Source organism: Eimeria necatrix, genomic scaffold (genome assembly GCF_000499385.1).
Source record: "Eimeria necatrix Houghton genomic scaffold, Enh_scaff96, whole genome shotgun sequence".
NCBI classification, from domain to species: Eukaryota; Apicomplexa; class Conoidasida; order Eucoccidiorida; family Eimeriidae; genus Eimeria; species Eimeria necatrix.
In genome coordinates this window covers 39295-56534 of record NW_013654755.1, presented here as the reverse complement: position 1 = coordinate 56534, position 17240 = coordinate 39295, and the positions used below count along the sequence as shown (strand labels likewise).

General features: G+C 51.4%; 3 protein-coding genes across 3 annotated transcripts; 1 reads left to right on the top strand and 2 right to left on the bottom strand.

Moving 5' to 3' along the window:
- Positions 1 to 4550: 4550 nt before the first annotated feature.
- ENH_00084740 (hypothetical protein, conserved) lies at positions 4551 to 5907 on the top strand (the record flags this gene model as incomplete). The annotated part of the gene is made up of 4 exons (XM_013583512.1): positions 4551 to 4990; positions 5140 to 5367; positions 5490 to 5575; positions 5756 to 5907. The coding sequence occupies 4 exons, from the start codon at positions 4551 to 4553 to the stop codon at positions 5905 to 5907; spliced, it is 906 nt and encodes a 301-aa protein (XP_013438966.1).
- A 127-nt stretch (positions 5908 to 6034) lies between these two features.
- On the bottom strand, positions 6035 to 11168 carry ENH_00084730 (hypothetical protein, conserved; the record flags this gene model as incomplete). The annotated part of the gene is made up of 8 exons (XM_013583511.1): positions 6035 to 6414; positions 6567 to 6603; positions 6854 to 6909; positions 7047 to 7119; positions 7319 to 8635; positions 8818 to 9190; positions 9473 to 9531; positions 9792 to 11168. 8 exons carry the CDS (start codon positions 11166 to 11168, stop codon positions 6035 to 6037), a joined length of 3672 nt encoding a protein of 1223 aa, XP_013438965.1.
- A 1682-nt stretch (positions 11169 to 12850) lies between these two features.
- On the bottom strand, positions 12851 to 16481 carry ENH_00084720 (tRNA nucleotidyltransferase, putative; the record flags this gene model as incomplete). The annotated part of the gene is made up of 5 exons (XM_013583510.1): positions 12851 to 12964; positions 13229 to 13288; positions 13510 to 15268; positions 15720 to 15834; positions 16184 to 16481. 5 exons carry the CDS (start codon positions 16479 to 16481, stop codon positions 12851 to 12853), a joined length of 2346 nt encoding a protein of 781 aa, XP_013438964.1.
- Between the last annotated feature and the right edge of the window lie 759 nt (positions 16482 to 17240).

Genomic DNA, 17240 nt, shown 5'->3' with positions numbered 1-17240 from the left:
CTGTTTCCTAGCATTAGTTTTCCCTCATTCATTCAATCCCTCCATTTTGCCGAGTGCATAGCTCACCGTGATGCATGGCGACCGGCGTAAGCTCATTTTGTATCTTCGGAATGTCATGCTTGTCCTGAGTTGCTGCATGTACAGCACTGAGTGAAAGGGCGCATACATTTGAGATCACCTCTTCTTCTGGAGACCCTGTGCAAGGACAGATCGTGCTGCGCATGACAGGCAAGCCTTTCTGCATATGTTTGCATATCATTAGCTCACTTGCTGGCGAGAGCGGAAGTACTTCACGCTGTAGTGGCAAATAAACAAATAGCATTCATGGCACGATCTGGGGAATTGAATCTGTGCCTTCCCCGCCAAAATTTGTAATCATTTCTCAACGTGCTACTATTCTGCAGTACGTCCCGCGCCTGCTCACACTGAGAGCATTTAGATCTTCCAATACTTCTTCTGAAGCTCGAAGTTCAAAGAGAAAGCGGATCGAAAAGCAGAGAAGAGCTTGCTTGGGAGAACCGCGTCCTTTGCTTAGTGGGTTTTGCGCAACATGCCGCTTCTTTCATCCTTTCTGCAAGCGGGTGGAGTCAGGAATTTAGTGCTCTTCAGTTTGTTCAGCTGGACGATACCACTCTAAAACGAGGTGTAAACGCAGGTAGGAAGAGGAAAGCGTCAGTGCCACCTGAAGGGGAACGGCTTCGCAAGGTTTCTTCGTGAAATTTATCGATTTTGACTTGCACTGTTCATGGCCACTGCCTCGCATAGAGGCAAATATATCATTCTGCTCTTTGCATTCACGCGCGTGCACCACTCTTGCAGCTTAAACAAGAAAAACGACATCAGAGAGTTCCGTTGCAAAAGCGCAGTCTCCTCTGTAGATGGCGCGTGGCTGCACAATGAAAATAAATGCTTCACAGCGAGCTGGAATTCATGCTTTTGAAGCCTGTGGCAGAAGCTTCGTAGAGAACTACACTCCGCGTGTAGCATGAAACAATGTGATAACATGAGCTTCGGCTGCCATTAGGGCTACCGCTGCTTGTTTTCCGCTTCAGTTCAGCGGAAAAGCTGCAAATTGAGTGTTTGTCTCCCTACGGACCAGCGCTGTCCTTGCCCATTTTCGCATGTGCCCAAATCTTAAACCCAGGGAAACTAGGAAGCTTTATTCTGAAGTTTCATAATGCAGCCCTTTTGTGGGTTTGGCATCCTGTACGACGCCGGTTCAGCCGATTTGAGACTGATCAAATTTTGGGATTACTGGTGCGGCTGTGTGAAAAGAGACCACTAAAGAGAAAGGCACAACGAGCTTCTAGCGTATGCTGACTGTCTGTGAGACATTGCTCGCCTTTGTCTCATTGTAGCTTGAAAATGCAGTACTTTCTCTGGATTTGGAGGCTTTGGTGGGTTGGACAACCCAGTATTGCCCGCAAAGGGTCTTCCAACTGGCCAGACGACTGGAGACCTCACTGCACTATGTAAAAAATGAATGCTCACAACTAAGCGTTGAAATGACTGTTAATACTGCAAGGTCAAATGCTCGCCACATATGCGGTGCTTTGAATCACATTTGAAAAGTGCTCAGCTTTACAAATTTGATGGAAGATACGGTGAACGTGGCACTCTTGCAGAATCAAGGAATCTATGGACGCTGACACGGTGTTTCAGAGGACCCTTTGATTGCAAGAACGCAGCTTAAAGGCACAGACTTCACTTGTCCTTTGATAAGAATTAGCAAAAGCGAACAAGCGGGAGAAGCCTGCCGGAATAAAGTAGGCTTGCCGCGTCGTTTCATGCTACAGTAAGCACTGTGACAACGTGGCAGTAGGCTGTGTTGGTTAGCTTCCAGATTGTGATAAAGTACAGCAATTGGAACAGCAGAACGTAAATGTAGCTAGCTCTTCAGAGCCAAGCATCCCCTGAAAGTTAAGGCAAGAAGCCCACTGCAAAGGCTAATGATGTAACTTGCTGGCAGACAACTCTCATACCTCAATGGCGGTCTTTGCTTGCCAAGTACCAGACGCCACGATATGCATGACCTAATTCAATATGCAGAGATAACGTGAAAGAGCCAGTGTGCAAAGTATTCATCATGTCTTGGCGATTTTTTTGGCATTTCTCATTTAGTATAAAAGCCTCTGAGCAGGTTCGCCTGGCTGTAGCACTAGAAAGTGTCTATTATCCACCCGACCCTCATGAAGCATGGAATACAATTGAGCTCTTGTGACGCCACATAAAATTACGCGCCTTCTATTGCTGCTTGTTGGAAACACAACGTCTGCTTCGCGCGTCCTCAACTGGCAGTTTAAATTACTCATGAACTCTCGTGGAATAAACTGACACAGCTGAAGTCATGCTTGAACTGCAGTTCAAGTGCTTTAGACGAAAGCATTTTCAGGACATGGTTTTGGAGCAGAAAGCGAAGGAGAACAGCGACGGCGTCCGTGGGAAATATTTTGATGCATTCTTGCTCTGGAACAGGATCTACACAGCTGAAGCGCTTTGCCCCAGCCAAATTGGTTTGGAATAACAACTAAAAATACGAATTACATTAAAAAGAGAAATCACCCTGAAGCCCAGGATAGAATGAAAACGAAAATTGTGTATGACCTGGTACCATGGATGCAGAACTGGGGAATTAACTGCGGTCCCTGCGATGCGCAGGCTATACTGACGCATTGTGCTAAATGCTGGGTCTGTAGCCCTGTGCATACCGAATCCCAGATAAATTTCACAAAAGACTCCCTTGAAAATTATGCCAAATTATAAGCTACATTAATACGTATACGTATTCGTTCATATATTTGCACACACTAAAATTGCCCTCAAATTCGTAAAAGTACTTCGAGACCGCTGTAGACGCGCACCCTGCAAATCGTATTTCCTCTGTGTCATGTATGCTGCATTTTAGAGCGCATATTTAGTTGAAGAACATATCGAGACATAAAGCTCCAAGCGCGCTCCTGTGCGTGATAACCGTGATCAAGTGTGCAACCCATGGACGTCGTTACTGAAGGTAGCAATTTCTCGTAATTATCATTCGCAACTTACAAGGGCACAAAATAGGAGAAAGACGGCATCATATGTTTCGATCAGGAACGCGCGTTCAAGAAACTCAAGCTCTCCGCCTCGACGATAAGCGTTAACTTTAATGATTTCAACTCTCCTAAACACTGAAGACACAAACATCGTACCCATGTTCTACTAGCCGGAGAGGGTGCCTATGACAGCGGTCACGAACCTTGTCCGCGCGCACTTCATACAGTGTTTCACGCTTAGTGCAAAGCTGGGCCAATAGCGCAGCACTCCATGACCCACAAAAAAAGCATTGGCTGGCGCGCACTACTCGAAGAAACAGACATTCCAAAGCCTCCTAGGAATTTCTCACTCATCCACTGCAAACCTAATTCCATTCCCTTCTGCCTATAGTCCAGGCAGAATAAGGTGCTAACCTCTCAAACATTTAGATATCTATTTAAGGCATACATACACATGTTGGTGTAGCTTAGGCACTCGTAAGTCCCGCCGTTCCAGTTTCATTGGCTGCATCCGCCGTTAGCCTAAACATCCAATAGATCACTAACATCTTTTGCCCTATACAGTTTTAGCGAAACTCCGCCTGCTCCCAGCTGTAGCGCTAAACTGGCCAGCTACGCCGCACCACGAAAAGATTCAGTTAGTCTCGAACAAGGGCAAAAGCAAGCTACTCGTGTGGGAGAGATGGAAATTCTGTGTTTTTCCAACAAATGCCAAATACTCGTCGCCTTGACAGATTTGGCAAGATTCGTTGTGCTTTTGCCTGCCAGAAGGTCTCTGCCAGCCACAAGCCCTGGCTTTGTAGTAGATACCGGGTAGACAAAACATCCACAGAGCTCTTCATCATGAGGAGGCAACTACACCTACATAGTTGAGTCGTCTTGAAACTGTTATAGTCTCTTCTCCTGGAGACGTTCGTGCTTCAGTGTAGGGCCCAGCAGTGCATCACAGGCCAAGCACTTTCTTACCCTGGGGTGAATAGGCGGTGGCATGGCTTGAAAAGGCCTTGAAAACTTACTTGGTCACCCAAAACAGCGAGAAGCTGTTTATGTGAATAGGGGGCACATCCATATTACCCCTCACCATCAATAATCTGACGTAGTAATAACTGCAGATGCTTATACAGCAAATGCGTAGCACCGCCAGCAGGGTAGTTCTGCAAAACGCCTTCCTGCATATCGCCTTAAACTTATTGATAGCACATATAAAATATACGCGAACAACAAATTATAATTTTTATTTCTTTCAATTTTAAGATTAGACGGCTGTGATCAACGTTTGGGGCTGCCAGAGACTGGCTACATTACAGAACCGCATGCTTGAGTGACAGGCAAACGCCATATGTATAGAGAGAAATGCTAAGCCCTTCACGCGACGTATTCTAGCTTCAATAAAATTTATGAGGACCAGCAAGGCTTATTAGTGTTCCACCTAAGTGCCGAGCTTCTAGGGGCCCCCCCCAGAGGGGCCCGCCTGAAGGCCCTCCTTGGCTCCAAGCGCTTTGAGCTCTACTCAAGAAAATGCAGTGGTCTTTTTGCACTGCGCACTTCCACTGGAGACCGCTTATGGCTTCTGTGAGGGGCTCTTGTGGCGCTTTCCCTCGCCTCGCCAGTTCCCAGTGTGGTCCCCTTCAGGCTGGTTCAAGAGCTACAGCGGCTGTAGTGCCTGTTGGGTTGAGTGCGGGTCCAAATGGTTCTGAGCAGCTGCCTCTTCATAGGGTTTCGTCCCGCCGAATTTGCCCCCCTGGGTATCTGACGGGGTTGCAAGGCCAGCGCCGCTTCTTTGGTGTGAGTGGGAGCTATGGGTACGGGGCTTTCTACAGGGGAGAGGCCGATCTAGAAGCACAGAGTAATGTTCGGCTTCAGAGGCTGGATACGGAGGAGATACCGAAGAAAGGAAGTATGACGCTCAAGATGCCTGAAACGGTTGCAGTGCTTGCCGCTGAGGGAGCCCTACGAAGGTGCGTTACCCCTCAGAGCTGTTCTCAGAAGAAGGAAAGTTGAGATAGCCTTCACAAGCAGCGACTGCTGCAGCTGCTGCAGGTTTTCCAAAATGCTGGGGAAGCCACTAACGCTTGGGCTGTGCGCCAGAGCTGAGATTTGTGTGCAGGCCACTGGGGCGCCCGGGGGTGTCTATGTACCACCACCATGTGCCCAATAGGCCCGAAAAATGTCTCGTTTTTTTTTCCGCCACTGCGCGAGAGGTGGGGGAGCCCGCTGCTGCTGCTATTGTATCCATGCTGCAGCAGCGAGAAAGAGGAGTTGCAACGCAGCTGGTGCTTGACGGAAGAGGGGTGAAAGCCTATTTTGACCCAGAATGGCCGGACCTTATGATAAGGTGAATGCGGAGCACTTAACATTTGGGGCTGCTCTTCTGTGCAAGAGTGCTCAGCATCAGTTGCTGGCAGCTCGGTTGCTGCGTTGTTACTGGAAGTATGTACGGCTTCGCGGTTTGTGCAGGCTTGGGGTTGGTGTAAAACCGCTTGCGCTGCGGCGTTTGATGGAGCAGTATGCAACGAAGGCTAGAATTTTTGTTGACAAAAGAGGTAAGCCCATCTCAAATCGTGGCGCGTAATGCTAGAGCTGGACTATTTGCTGTAGGACAATGCGCCCACCATCCTAGCATCACTTTTACTGCTCTCTTCAGAAGTAGAATGCTGGCAGTATCACTTTTAGGATATGAATGAGGCAGTACATTGCTATGGAATCTCATGGTATGTGCGCAGGGCTCTTGCTCACAGTGCACGGCTGGGACAAAAGGGCAGTTGGAACCCTCACAATGGAGCTGTATAGACACATCAAGGCAAATCCTTACACTGGGAAGGGGGCACGCATTGCATTCCACCCCATAAAAAAGAAAGTATCTACCAAAAAGTAGAACTGCGCCGCATCTTGCCTTCCGCACTGCATGTATGTGGATTCAAGGACCCTCAAGGCTCCTAAATACAAAATGCGCGCAAAAAGGAAGGTTTGGGTCTCCGCGACGTTTTTGGGAAATCACAGGGTCAGCGGCCAGTACCTAGATTCTGCGCAGGCCCCAGTTTTTTTGTGTTCGCTCTTCTGATGATTTCATGTAAAACCCCCTGAGGAGCCGTCGACTTCGCATGGTGCTGCAGCTGGAGCAGCTGCCGAGCCAGCTCTGCTACTCCAAAGTCCGACTCCGTCCAGCTCAAGCGACAGAGTTGGTCTAACATATGATCGAGGCCTTGTGCTATTACCACTTTATTTGCTGCTGCTGCATCGGCCCTCGGAGTTGCGACTTTCTTGTGGATTAGCGGCTCCGCGCACGACAGAAATCCATGCAACACATTTACAAGGTCCTCAGGTCCTTGGGCTTCTGCAATCAGCATCTTTTTAGATGCTTTAAGGGAGTCCCACGACGCGGCTGCAGCGCACAGAAAAGAAAAACGCTTACCAAAGCGACTGCAGATATTTATGCGGCCTTTCTGAAGCGCGTTGCCGCAATTCAAGATTCAAGGGTCAAAACAAGCACCAGTGGGGCGCAACTGGAAATAGCAGTTTACAGGGGCCACTTACCCAAACACATTGCTGCCTCTGCGGCTTCCTCAGAAATCTGCAGCAGCAGCAAAAGCAAAGGCACACCGGCCGCGTAGAGAGAACAGAAGGGCAGCACACCAGCTGCTGTGGCACTGCATTGCCACCACTTTTTTGCGTATATTGCGCGGTTCCGTATATGTGATGTAGCTATGGCTTGCTGGATAGAACATAACTGTGGCTTGCTGGGCTACACTCTCCGTTGTATTGAGCCGCCGCAGTGCTTCTCGCGACTCGAAGACAGTCCCTTTTAAACAAATTTGACTCACATTCAGTCCAACTCGTGAAAAGCCCGGCTGCCCTTCTGTTTGTTCTTCGAGAGCTCCTGCAGTAGCACACAAACGGGGCAAGGCAGCCTTTCAAATCCCTACAGGGCTCCGTACAGTGAGGCAAAATCTTCTCAGCTCCTGCCATCTCGCCCTTCGCTCGGATATTCTGCCGAAAAATTCCCCTCCTTCTTACTTCGCAGTAGAGCCCCTAGGGCCCGTAGCCACTTCCCCTGTGCTCTCAGGGAAAGGGCACCGTAGCAATCCGCCTTCGTCACAAAGCCAGCAATAGCCAACAAAAGGAATCGAACTAAGGGCACGAAGTGGTAAATATTGATCAGTGCAAAGCGCCTGTAACAGCCTGGATAGCTTATGCGGGTAGGACAAGCATCTCCCAGGCAAAAAATTCCAGGAACAATTGCCAGCTGATGGAGCTTCGCTGCGGCACTTTTGGGCCTGGAGACGAACCTGTGTTTGAGACGAGTTCTGGGCTTTCAGCTTCTCGCGGGTTTTTCGCAGGCATTCTGCTGCACCGGTGACAAGTGCAGTGGCAGCTGCTGCTTCTAAATGGTGGGCGTGCTGCCGCTGCTCGAGGTCACCTGCCAGAGAGAATGCTTCAAACGCTCCGACTAAACGGACAATGCAGCAGCAAGATGCCTCTAGAAGAGCTTCTAAAGAACGAATCGAGAGATATTCCCACTGCAACGACCGACTCGACGCCATAAACAGAGGGCCCCCTGCCGCCAGCAGACCAACAGATATTTCACGCGACAGAATCTGTTGAGCACTGGGGCCCCCTGCAGCTATCTTCACCAAGTGTTCACCTGCATCTGCCAGGGCATGGACCCCTTGAACTAGGGCAGAAGCGGAAATCAGCGGTTGCCTTGCTGCGTCCACCAACTGTGCATTAAGTGCAAAAAGTAGTCCTTGGATCCTCTCGATCCTCTTGTGCATGCATTGCCCTTGCTGTTCTTGCTGCTGTTGCGGCTGTTGACGGAGAAAGCGACAGGCGGCCCATGCAAGAGCCTCGACTGCAGCAAAGAATCCTGCTGCGCTTATCTCTGCTGGATGCAATCGGCTCTTGGGGTTTTCGCCTTCATCTAAGTAACCAAATTGGCCTGCCTGTAAGTCTGTAGAGGCCCCCTGACAATCGCAAAGCTTCAGTTGGATAGTCCAATCCTCAAATCTCCTTGCGACACGAGTCCCTTCTGAGAGAAGGCTTTGCTCCGCGGCGCTTGCTGCCGCTGCGGGGGGCTCCTGCTTTGTGTGCGACAACGCTTCAAAGAGAGCTTCAGGCGCTCCTTCTGGTGACAGATATCCCTCCATGACCGCAAGGAGGCACTGCAGCTGGTCTTCGGCCACGATTGTTTTAAAGGAGCTGTCTGGGGGAGTAAGTGGTTGAGAACAACGAACAACCTCTGAAGGCACTCCAGTGCCTAAATCCGCACAAGTAAAGCTACCAAGCTGCGAGCTTGAGCTCAGCTCAGCTGTAGATGATGGCCTCAGCATGCCCTTAAGAACAGGGAGCAGCCAATTAGGAAGGCTTTCCCGGCTTTCTCGGTAAGCGCAGCTGATGAGCATCCAAAGAGCTTCTTGGAGGTTACAGGGGCTACTTTGGCGATGTAGGATCCCTGCTGCCGCAGGACCTCCTGAGGGGCCTCTTAACAGCAATTCCATGCACTGGCTGGCTACTGCCAGCGGTGCCGCTGACGATCCAGAGCCAACGAACAAACAGCAAACCAGCAATTGCAACAGATGACCTCTTGAAAGTGGCTGCAGCTGCAGCTGCAGCAGCGCAAGCAACAGCACACGCCAGAGCACTAGAAACCTCTCAGACGTGAAAATACCAAAAGGGAGTCTCGACAATACTGCAAACGATACTAAGCCAGGGCCAAAGACTCCATGCCCAGTGCACTGCGTTCATGAAGTCTAGGGCCTCGGGTTCTTTACTGGGCAACAAGGCCTACCGCAAGCGCTTCAACGTCGCCGTGGAAGACTTCCAGCAGCCGCCGGCTCGCAAACCCAAGCCCCCCTCCAGTCTCCGGAAGACTGTCTCCTGCCTCAGCCAGGGTGCCTTCAGTTCTTGAAGCTGCCGGCAGGTCTTCTTCAAAAAATCCTTGAGTCTTGTCGTGCCGCTGTGGGGCCGCCACGGCGCACTGCCTCTGGACGCCTAAAGCTAGCGGCCGCAGTACTGCTAGCATTCCTTGTGCTTGGCCACTGCCCTGGACGTCCTCTATTCCAGAAGCTCGACTTTTTGATCCGCTCAGCATTCCCAGACGGGCTGAGCAGGCTCTATCGACTGCATGCAACGCGATTACCTGCAGCATGCCCAAGCCCTTCCTGAGCTCATGAAGGGACCCACAACGCCGAGAACAGCAGCTTGCCTTGTGAGCTACACACATTGTGATGGTCAAAACACAACTGCAAGTCATCGCCACCTATGGTGAACCCATCGTTGCGTGTTCCACTAGGGGTTGTCTCCGGAGCCTCTGGTGATCCTTCTTGTGCAAAGATTTCCCCCTAGCCTTGATCTCTATCCGTGAAGCTCAATGTCTAGTGTGTCCCCTGAAGCCCTCTCCACATACCCAAACACACCCCCTTAGCTTGGCCATGAGCACTCACGTAGGGGCACAGGAGGCGAAAGCTTGCGCAAGGTCTCCAAGCTCCTTCAGTGGCATGTGCTGGTCATACGAACAAACATACGAACAAACAGACACTTTCATCCATTTGTGTTTTGTGGATGTGCATTATTTCTAAAGCTATCCTTACGCCGCTTGAAACCCCCGTTAGGGCGAATATACAGAAATGACTTTCAGACCTTGAACCTTCTTTGAAAGAAGAGCACCACTACAAAGTACCGTGGCTGGTACAGGACTCCATACTGCATTGTTGCAATCTAGGAGCCACTTGGACGCTTAGCTGTCTTAAATCTGCAGCTTACAGGCAAATGGGGAAGCATCGCATCGAATATGAGGTCGAAAAGCTGCTGCTGGTATATCGACTTTATGCCTCTAGCTGCAGCAGCTGCTGCTGCTTCTGCTCTTTTTGCTCCTTCGACAACAAGTTCACGTTGCTGCGGCTGTTGTAGTGGTGCAACTGCCGTAGCCTGAAGCCAAAACTTGCGCGCCTCCAGCAAGTGGGAGCGCCGCTGCTGCTGAAGTGTATGAGCGTGCTGCTGCAGCAGCTCAAGCAACTCGAGCAGCTGTGGCCGACTCAACGAGGGCAGGATGCTCTTGGCTCTTTCTACAAGGGCTTCATAAGCCTCAGGTGGAAGGGCAGGCATCGCCGTAGCTTCTCCGGGAATCTTGCTACTGTCTGTTTCGGGCGCAGCTGGGGTTAGGCGGCCATGCTGAGGGCCCTGCTGGCCATTTTCTTCCTGCCCGGGAGGACCAAGAGCCTCTATAGGCTTTCGTAGAGTCTGAAGCAGCTGGTGGCGGTTGAGGAGGGCTATCGGCTTAGGCAGGTCTACACCGGGCACATAGACCTTTATGCGCGTGTCTTCCATTCTCTCCGATAGACCTCCCAAAGGACCCGCTGAATCTCTTGCCCAGGGTCCTCCTGATAGCCACGCCCAGTCAGCATCGAAATCCTCATTCACTTCAAGCCTCCAATCAGTGGGGCCTTCCGTAAAGAAAGCTGGGATTGCCGCAGGATCCGCTGGAGAGCTGCTTCTCCTTTCCCATCCGCTGTTGCCACGCTGACTCTCGGGTTGGTTTTCCATTAGGGTATCATATATGCACAGTGGCGGGGGAGCCTCTGCCTTTCTTTGCTCCCTTATTCTCTCCAGCTGCTCCCCTGGAGAAGTGCAGGAAGCCGCTGCACCATATGGCTCACCAGCAGACTCATGATCCTGCATCCCAAGGTTAGCTACCGAAGATGAGTGCCATATTCGTCGCGTGCACATGGGGCCCCCTGGTCCAATTTCCTGAGTTGTAATAACCTGCCAGTTCGCTGCCGCCTGTGCCTTCTGCTGTTCCGCTTTAAGCGCTGCTTCATCGAGGTCAGGCCGGGGAAATCGAGCGTGCGCCTGGGCATGCCTGCCAGTTCCTGAAGCTCTCTCATTGTAGTCAGCGCCAGCAGAGCGTCTTGCCGAATTAAAGGTCCAACTATCCCGTCTTTTGGGGTCCACTGCACTGCCGACCGAAGCGCCGCTGGACTCTGAAGAACGAGCCCCTCGACGAGTTCCTGTGCCCTTCCCCCTTGCATGAAGAATCTGAAAGCTTCTCACGCTCACAAGATCCCGGAAGTCCTGAGTTACCGGCGAAAGAGTGATACCTCGGAAGGGCCACGAAGCCCCCCATCGGCTGGGCAGCACCATGAGGACCACCTTCTACTTGCGTAGGTCTAGGAGCTTGGAATCCCAGAATTTCTGAAATCTAATAAGGGATCCACACGGTGAGCACATCCGTGGGTAGATCCATCGGTTAAACAGTGTGGGCCCTAATTGCATCGAGAGGCCCTTGTGTTTGTGAGCGACATCAACGGGGATCCTTTGAGTCAAAATCCGTAAACTGCAAATTCAAGGATAACCTTAAAGATCAATTTTGTGGTGAGGAAGTATACTGTCCGCTGCTCTGTCGCTCCCCCCAGACAAAGACCCCGTGTTACTATACTGGCTCGGCCCTTGCGCAGTCGCGTGAGAATCCCAATTTCTTTCAAGTACAAAGGGTAGTGTTGCACGGTGCATGTGAAGTAAGAGCAGTCATTAGTATTTAGACTAAATACATAAAAGGCGTGGAGGAAGCCCCTCGTGATTTTCAATAATCTTAGTGCCTTGAGTTCTGGAGCAGGTGCTCTCAATAGTGGTCAGCAGCTCGTTCACAAAATTTGGTAGTGTTTAACAGGTATCAGAGGTAGGAGGTACCAGCAGGTGGCCTTTTTGTACCGTAGGGCTCCCTTGGTAATCAGTGGTCCACTGCCAGCGGGCCTCAGGCCCGTTGTTCTACAGCCGACAAGCCTTGGGTGCGAGAGCTAAATAGTAAACGCCTAGACTGGCCACTACTAGGGGCGCCGGCACTTGTTTTCAAGCAGAATAGAGTGGAAAAGCTGAATCCTGCCCCAAAAGGTGACTCAGGCGAATGCAGCAGGTCCAGAAAAAACAGATTACATGTAAGAGCATGATCACGCTGCTAACACCAATGCCAGACGAGCTCGGTCCTAACACCAAATTGCAGGCTAGGCCTTACGTCTGCGCACTAAAATTCTACGCAGACCGTCGCTTGAGTCGCTCTTGCCTCTTAGTCATCGGAGCACGTGCAACGTTGCGGCGACGTAGCGGGGCCGCCTGCCTACGAAGTGCCTGTAGGCTGTATCCACCAGCTCTGTTACACCACAAGGTTTTCCGTGTTACCTACGGCCTAGCTTAAACCCACACTAGACCCCTAGACGCTGTACTTGCGCCCCTCAATCTTGGCACCCCTCACTTGTGGTGTGTTTTCGGCCCTCGATTAATTCTCGCTCAGCCACTAAACTGCTGAAGATGTGAGTAGCTGTTGCTTTTGGGGCCGGAAGTTGCCGTAAAGCGTAACGCCTAACCTCAGCCCCCCTGCTTCTTGGGGCTCGCGTTAAGAACTATCCACAGTGCCCTATCATTGTCTTTGTGCTTCCACATTGTAAGACATCAATATGCGACTAGGTCGCAGCAGTTCAAAGACAGCCAAAACCTCTCTAAAAATTCAGGGAAACGTTTGCGGCGTCGCATTGATGAATATTCCACCAGCTGCCCATTAGCTTGAAGTCTACTACACTGAGATGAGCCTCGAGAAGGCACAAAAAGTGTCTCCTTTACCTCGCAAACATACTCAAGCACATGCCCTTCAGAGGTCCCAAGGAGCATCTGCTTCTGTGGGCCTTTAAAGGACTCCCTCAGAACCCCTGAAGTCTTCTAAATGCCTCAAACACGCATTTGAGACAAGAAAGGGAACGGAGGCCATCCAGTCAAACAAAAGAGAATCCTCAGGCAATTAACTCTCTGGAAGGCCGGGGTATACAAACGACAGGCTACGCCACAACACTCTTGCTCTGCACCTTCTCTCGGAACTGCGGGAATTTTTCTTGCAGGTATTCCAGACACTGCTCTGCAGACTTGCCGGGGTTGGCCAGCTGCCAAAGGCGCTGCAACACGCAACACAACAACCACACCCAGACACCCTTAATCCTGACATCTTACTTACCCCGTAAATGACTAACATCTAAGCTTCACAGAACCCTGAGGCATCTCGGAAAAAAAACAGTTGTTGCATCACTGCCCAGTATGGTACTCTGCTTGATGAGTACACTTGTGAAGGAATCGAGCAGCCCTATTCGCAAACTTTTTGGAAGTCGACAGAGGTTTCCTACACTTCAAGGCCTATTTTGGGTATTATTAGCCAAGCTCACTTGCTCATCCATGACAGCCCCCAGCTCGCGACCTGATGCGCCAGGAAGAGCATGGGCTACCTGTGCGAGATAGCATAAGCAGAAAGGAGAACAGCAACCATAACTGTTTGAATAGTAGAAACCCCTCGCCTTGAATTCAATTGCCATTATATTCTCTTAAGCTCAAAAGGCTGCTCTTCATATGGTTCCGTAGTCCGTTTCAAAACAGCATACGTTGCAGGGCTAGATGAGGACTAGCAAGAAATGCCTGGAAATAGAAATGCAGCGGCACCATGGCGTACCTGTTTTCCATTGCACAGTGGCTGCAGCTGCCACGCATCTTGCAGGCCCAGCGCCTCAATAGTCTGTTTCAGGTGAACCAGGCGGCGCACTGTTTCTTTTGCTGCCTCCTCTCTCGCCACTAGCAGGCAGTCAAGGGTTGTCAAGCAAACCTCAGGAGCCGTGTCTTCATGTGTTGTCTGCGCTGCTGCTGCTTCTGAACAAAGATGTCCTGCGTGGCCCTCCTGCCCACACAACTTTTTGTGCTCGTGGGAGCTCTCCACTCCGCATGCTCGCTTCCTGTGTAGCTCGTGATGCGCTTCTGTCTCCTTTCCCGTTGCCACTTCTGCATCTGAGCTTGTGCACGTATCTCCTCCCGTGACAGCTGCGCCAGCAGCGGAAATCGCTGCTGCTGTGTCTTTGCGAATGAGGGAGCCCAGTGCCTCTGCTGCAGCAAGTGCAATGGCCTCGCGCCAAGTAGCTCCAACTTGGCGCACTAGAAGGCCCAACCGTACTCTCTGTTGCTGTTGCGGTTCCTGCTGCTCATGCTGCTGGCGTTCTTTCTGGCGCATGGTTGCCTCTTCATCAGCTGCCACGCGAAGTAGGGCTGAGTGGCTGATGAGGCCTTCTGTTGCTGCAGCATCTGCATTAGGTAACTTCCAGGCGGAGGAAACGACGTCTCCAGCTAGGGGCCGCGCGCGAGTCACCTTGGGAGAAACAGCCACAAAGTCCCTGACCGGATGCAGCACAGCAGCAAACAGCAGTTGGCGGAGGTTGTCTCCTCCTTCTTTGAGCTCTAAGCCCTTCGAAAGGGACTCATACAGGTTTGTCATTTCTGTCGATGCTGCTCCAAAGTCCTTATGCTGAAGCTGCTCGAGCAAGACACGCCGTGCAAGGATGTGCCGCAGAGCAATAAGACAGGAAGCCCCGAGAGGGCCATTCATGAACGCCTCCTTTGCAGGGTCCACGGGGCTCTGCGATGCCTTGAGATGCTCAGCCAAAGCCTTCAGCGACCCCCGAGCTCTATGGCTTTCCATGGCTTCGGGACTCTTTTCCTGTCTGTATACCTCGTGGCCCTCAGGAAGGCACGTCACTGTCTCCCAAACCTGCAGTTGCTGCATGAGGAGTACACCTCTCACGGCGCCATTGAGCGGACCCTCTAGCAGCGCCTCCAGTCCAGCGCCTCTTTCCTGTCCGTTTATTTCTGCTGCTACGGTCGTTGCAGCTTCTGTTTCTGCTGCTGACTCCAGCTCCTGTTGGCTTCGTTTTGTCACGATAGAGAAAATCTTCCTAAGCTCAATGCCAACCCTTTCCTTGGCGACCTTTGCCTTGAGCGACTCGTGGATTGGCGGATCTGCCGCTGCAACCGCAAGGTCCTTCTGTAAACTAAATCTGAGAGTTGCAGCGAACCGGATACCGCGTAGCAGCCTCAAAGGGTCTTCTGCAAGGGTCTCTCTTGGTACAGGGCAAGACGCCCTAAGAATGCGTAGCTGGACGTCCCTGAGGCCCGACCCGAGCCAGTCCTCTACACGCCGTGTCTTGAGATTGTAGAATAGCGAATTGCAGCAAAAATCTCTCCTCTCCGCGTCCTGGAGGGGAGTCCCGAGCTCAGTGTTGCTGGGGATTCTGCTGCTGTTGCAGTAACTTTCGCTGCGCAGATTGACAAGGTCTAGAGCGAAACAGCGGAGACGCAAAGTCGCCGTTTCCAGGTGTTTGCTCTGAGCCACGTTTTTCGAAATGATGCCAAAACAACGGGGGGGCTCGCCCTTAGAAACGAGCCACCTGGTGCGAAACAGCAAAAGAGACACAGCAGAGAGAAGAAGAGCCAGTAGGCCTATTAAAGAACAGCATCTTCCTTCTTCTTAGGGACACATGCGAAAGAGCCTACATCTGACGAGGAGGCACATACACAAGCTGCTAGTGGCCTGCGACTCAACGGGCTTGATACAGCCACAGCCACAAATATGACACTAACTGACAAGGCGACAAAAGCAACCGCAAGAAACGGCTAAAAAGTAGCCACAGACATATTGTGACAACGCAAAACAGACCACAAGAAGAGGCACCAAGTACATCACATGGGGAAAACAAGATAGATGTACGCAATCAAAGACACAAATGCCCGGCAGGAACCAAGTACAAGAGATGACAGTGCATGCAAATGATTCAAAAGACAAAAATAGGACCATCAGAAAGAACATTAGCAGCGGTAGCAAGAGAAGCAGCAGCGCACTGGTTGAGGATTGCAGCAAAACGAGCTCCCGAGGTGGTGTCAATGGCAATGTCTATATCAGTGGAAGGAAAACCCAACAACTTGTCGCGAACCCAACCTCCTGCTGCTCTCAGCTCTGCAGGAAGCAGCAGAAACGAAGGCTCACACTCAGAGCGACCCCCGGTGCGTGTAAGCCTTTCCTACCTCATGAAGCAGGATAAAACGCCCATCACAAAGAAAAGTAAATAGCGGCAAAGGCAAAAATGGTTCATGCGGCAACACGAGAAAAAGGCGCGGCAGCTGCAGAGCTCCAAACAGCTCCAATGAACGACAGCTGTGAGAGTGGGCAGAACGGTCGTGTTAGCCCGAAAGGCAGTCACAGCTTTACATGTGCATCATCAATCATGGAGCAGCAACTGCAGCTGCGCTGCAGTGTCAGCAACAGCAGGAGCAGAACCACGACTGACTGCAACATTTGAATTTACCGATATTTAATTGTTGCTCTTCAATGCACTTGTTGAGAAGAGAAAATAAGTCCTCCTCTGCAGGTGTGAGCTGCAGCGTCACCCCTGCTGCAACGGCAGCAGCGGCCCGTGATGCTGCTGCTGCCACAGCCTCTGCGGATGGCTGCACTAGATCTGGTAAGCCCTCGGCATCGGCATTCTTGGCTTCTTTTGCTACTGCTGTTCCTGGTGGGACTCCAGCAGCTGAATCTTCTTGGCAGGCAGATGCTGATACCGCTGCTCTTGCCCTCCCTGCAGTTTCAAGGCCAGAGCGAGGCATCGTGCGATCCCAGTGGAAAGTAGTGTGAAGGAAATGGCAGAAGACAGGATGCAGTGTACCGAGAGAACCTGCAACAGCCGCTACCGCTGCTGCTGCTGCGCTTATGGGCGCCTGATCGAAGACCTTTGCACGTCCCGAGCTAGCAGAGAGGAAGGAAACAGGAGTTTCCCTGCGCACCCACTGCTTTGCGTGGCCTCTGCTCTTGCTGCTGCTGCCGCTGCCGCTGCTGTGGGCGTTGCTAATGGGAGCAACCACGTCCAGTAAGCGAAAGCAGTGGTAACTGCAGTGTCCTTTCTTGATGGGTTTACAGCACAAGGACTCCCGCAGATGGTTTTTGAGTATGGGCCTTGCTGCTTCGATTGGCGGGGGAATGGAACGGATATGGATTAGCCTCAATACTGGAAATAAGAACGGAGAAAGCAGGGCTTGCAGCCGCATAGATGCATGCAGCATTAAATTTAAGGAAGAGTGTTGTGCATCACGCTGAGTGCCACCATCAGCATATGCTGCTGGTGGGCCCTCCGACCTGCTCGCTGCTGAGGTGCATGCGGCAACAGGATACGCAGAGGTGGATGCAGGAAGAAGAACAGCAATTTAGATTTGGGAACGAAACAAAATTACAAAGATGGTTTACGGGCAAGCTCGTTCGGCATTACGGCATTTTACACTTGTGGTTTCAGCTGCAGCCAGGGGGCCCCGTCTCGCTCGATTCGGGGGGGCCCCCCATCACATGCTTTAGCTTTGCTGTGCAGGAGGGCA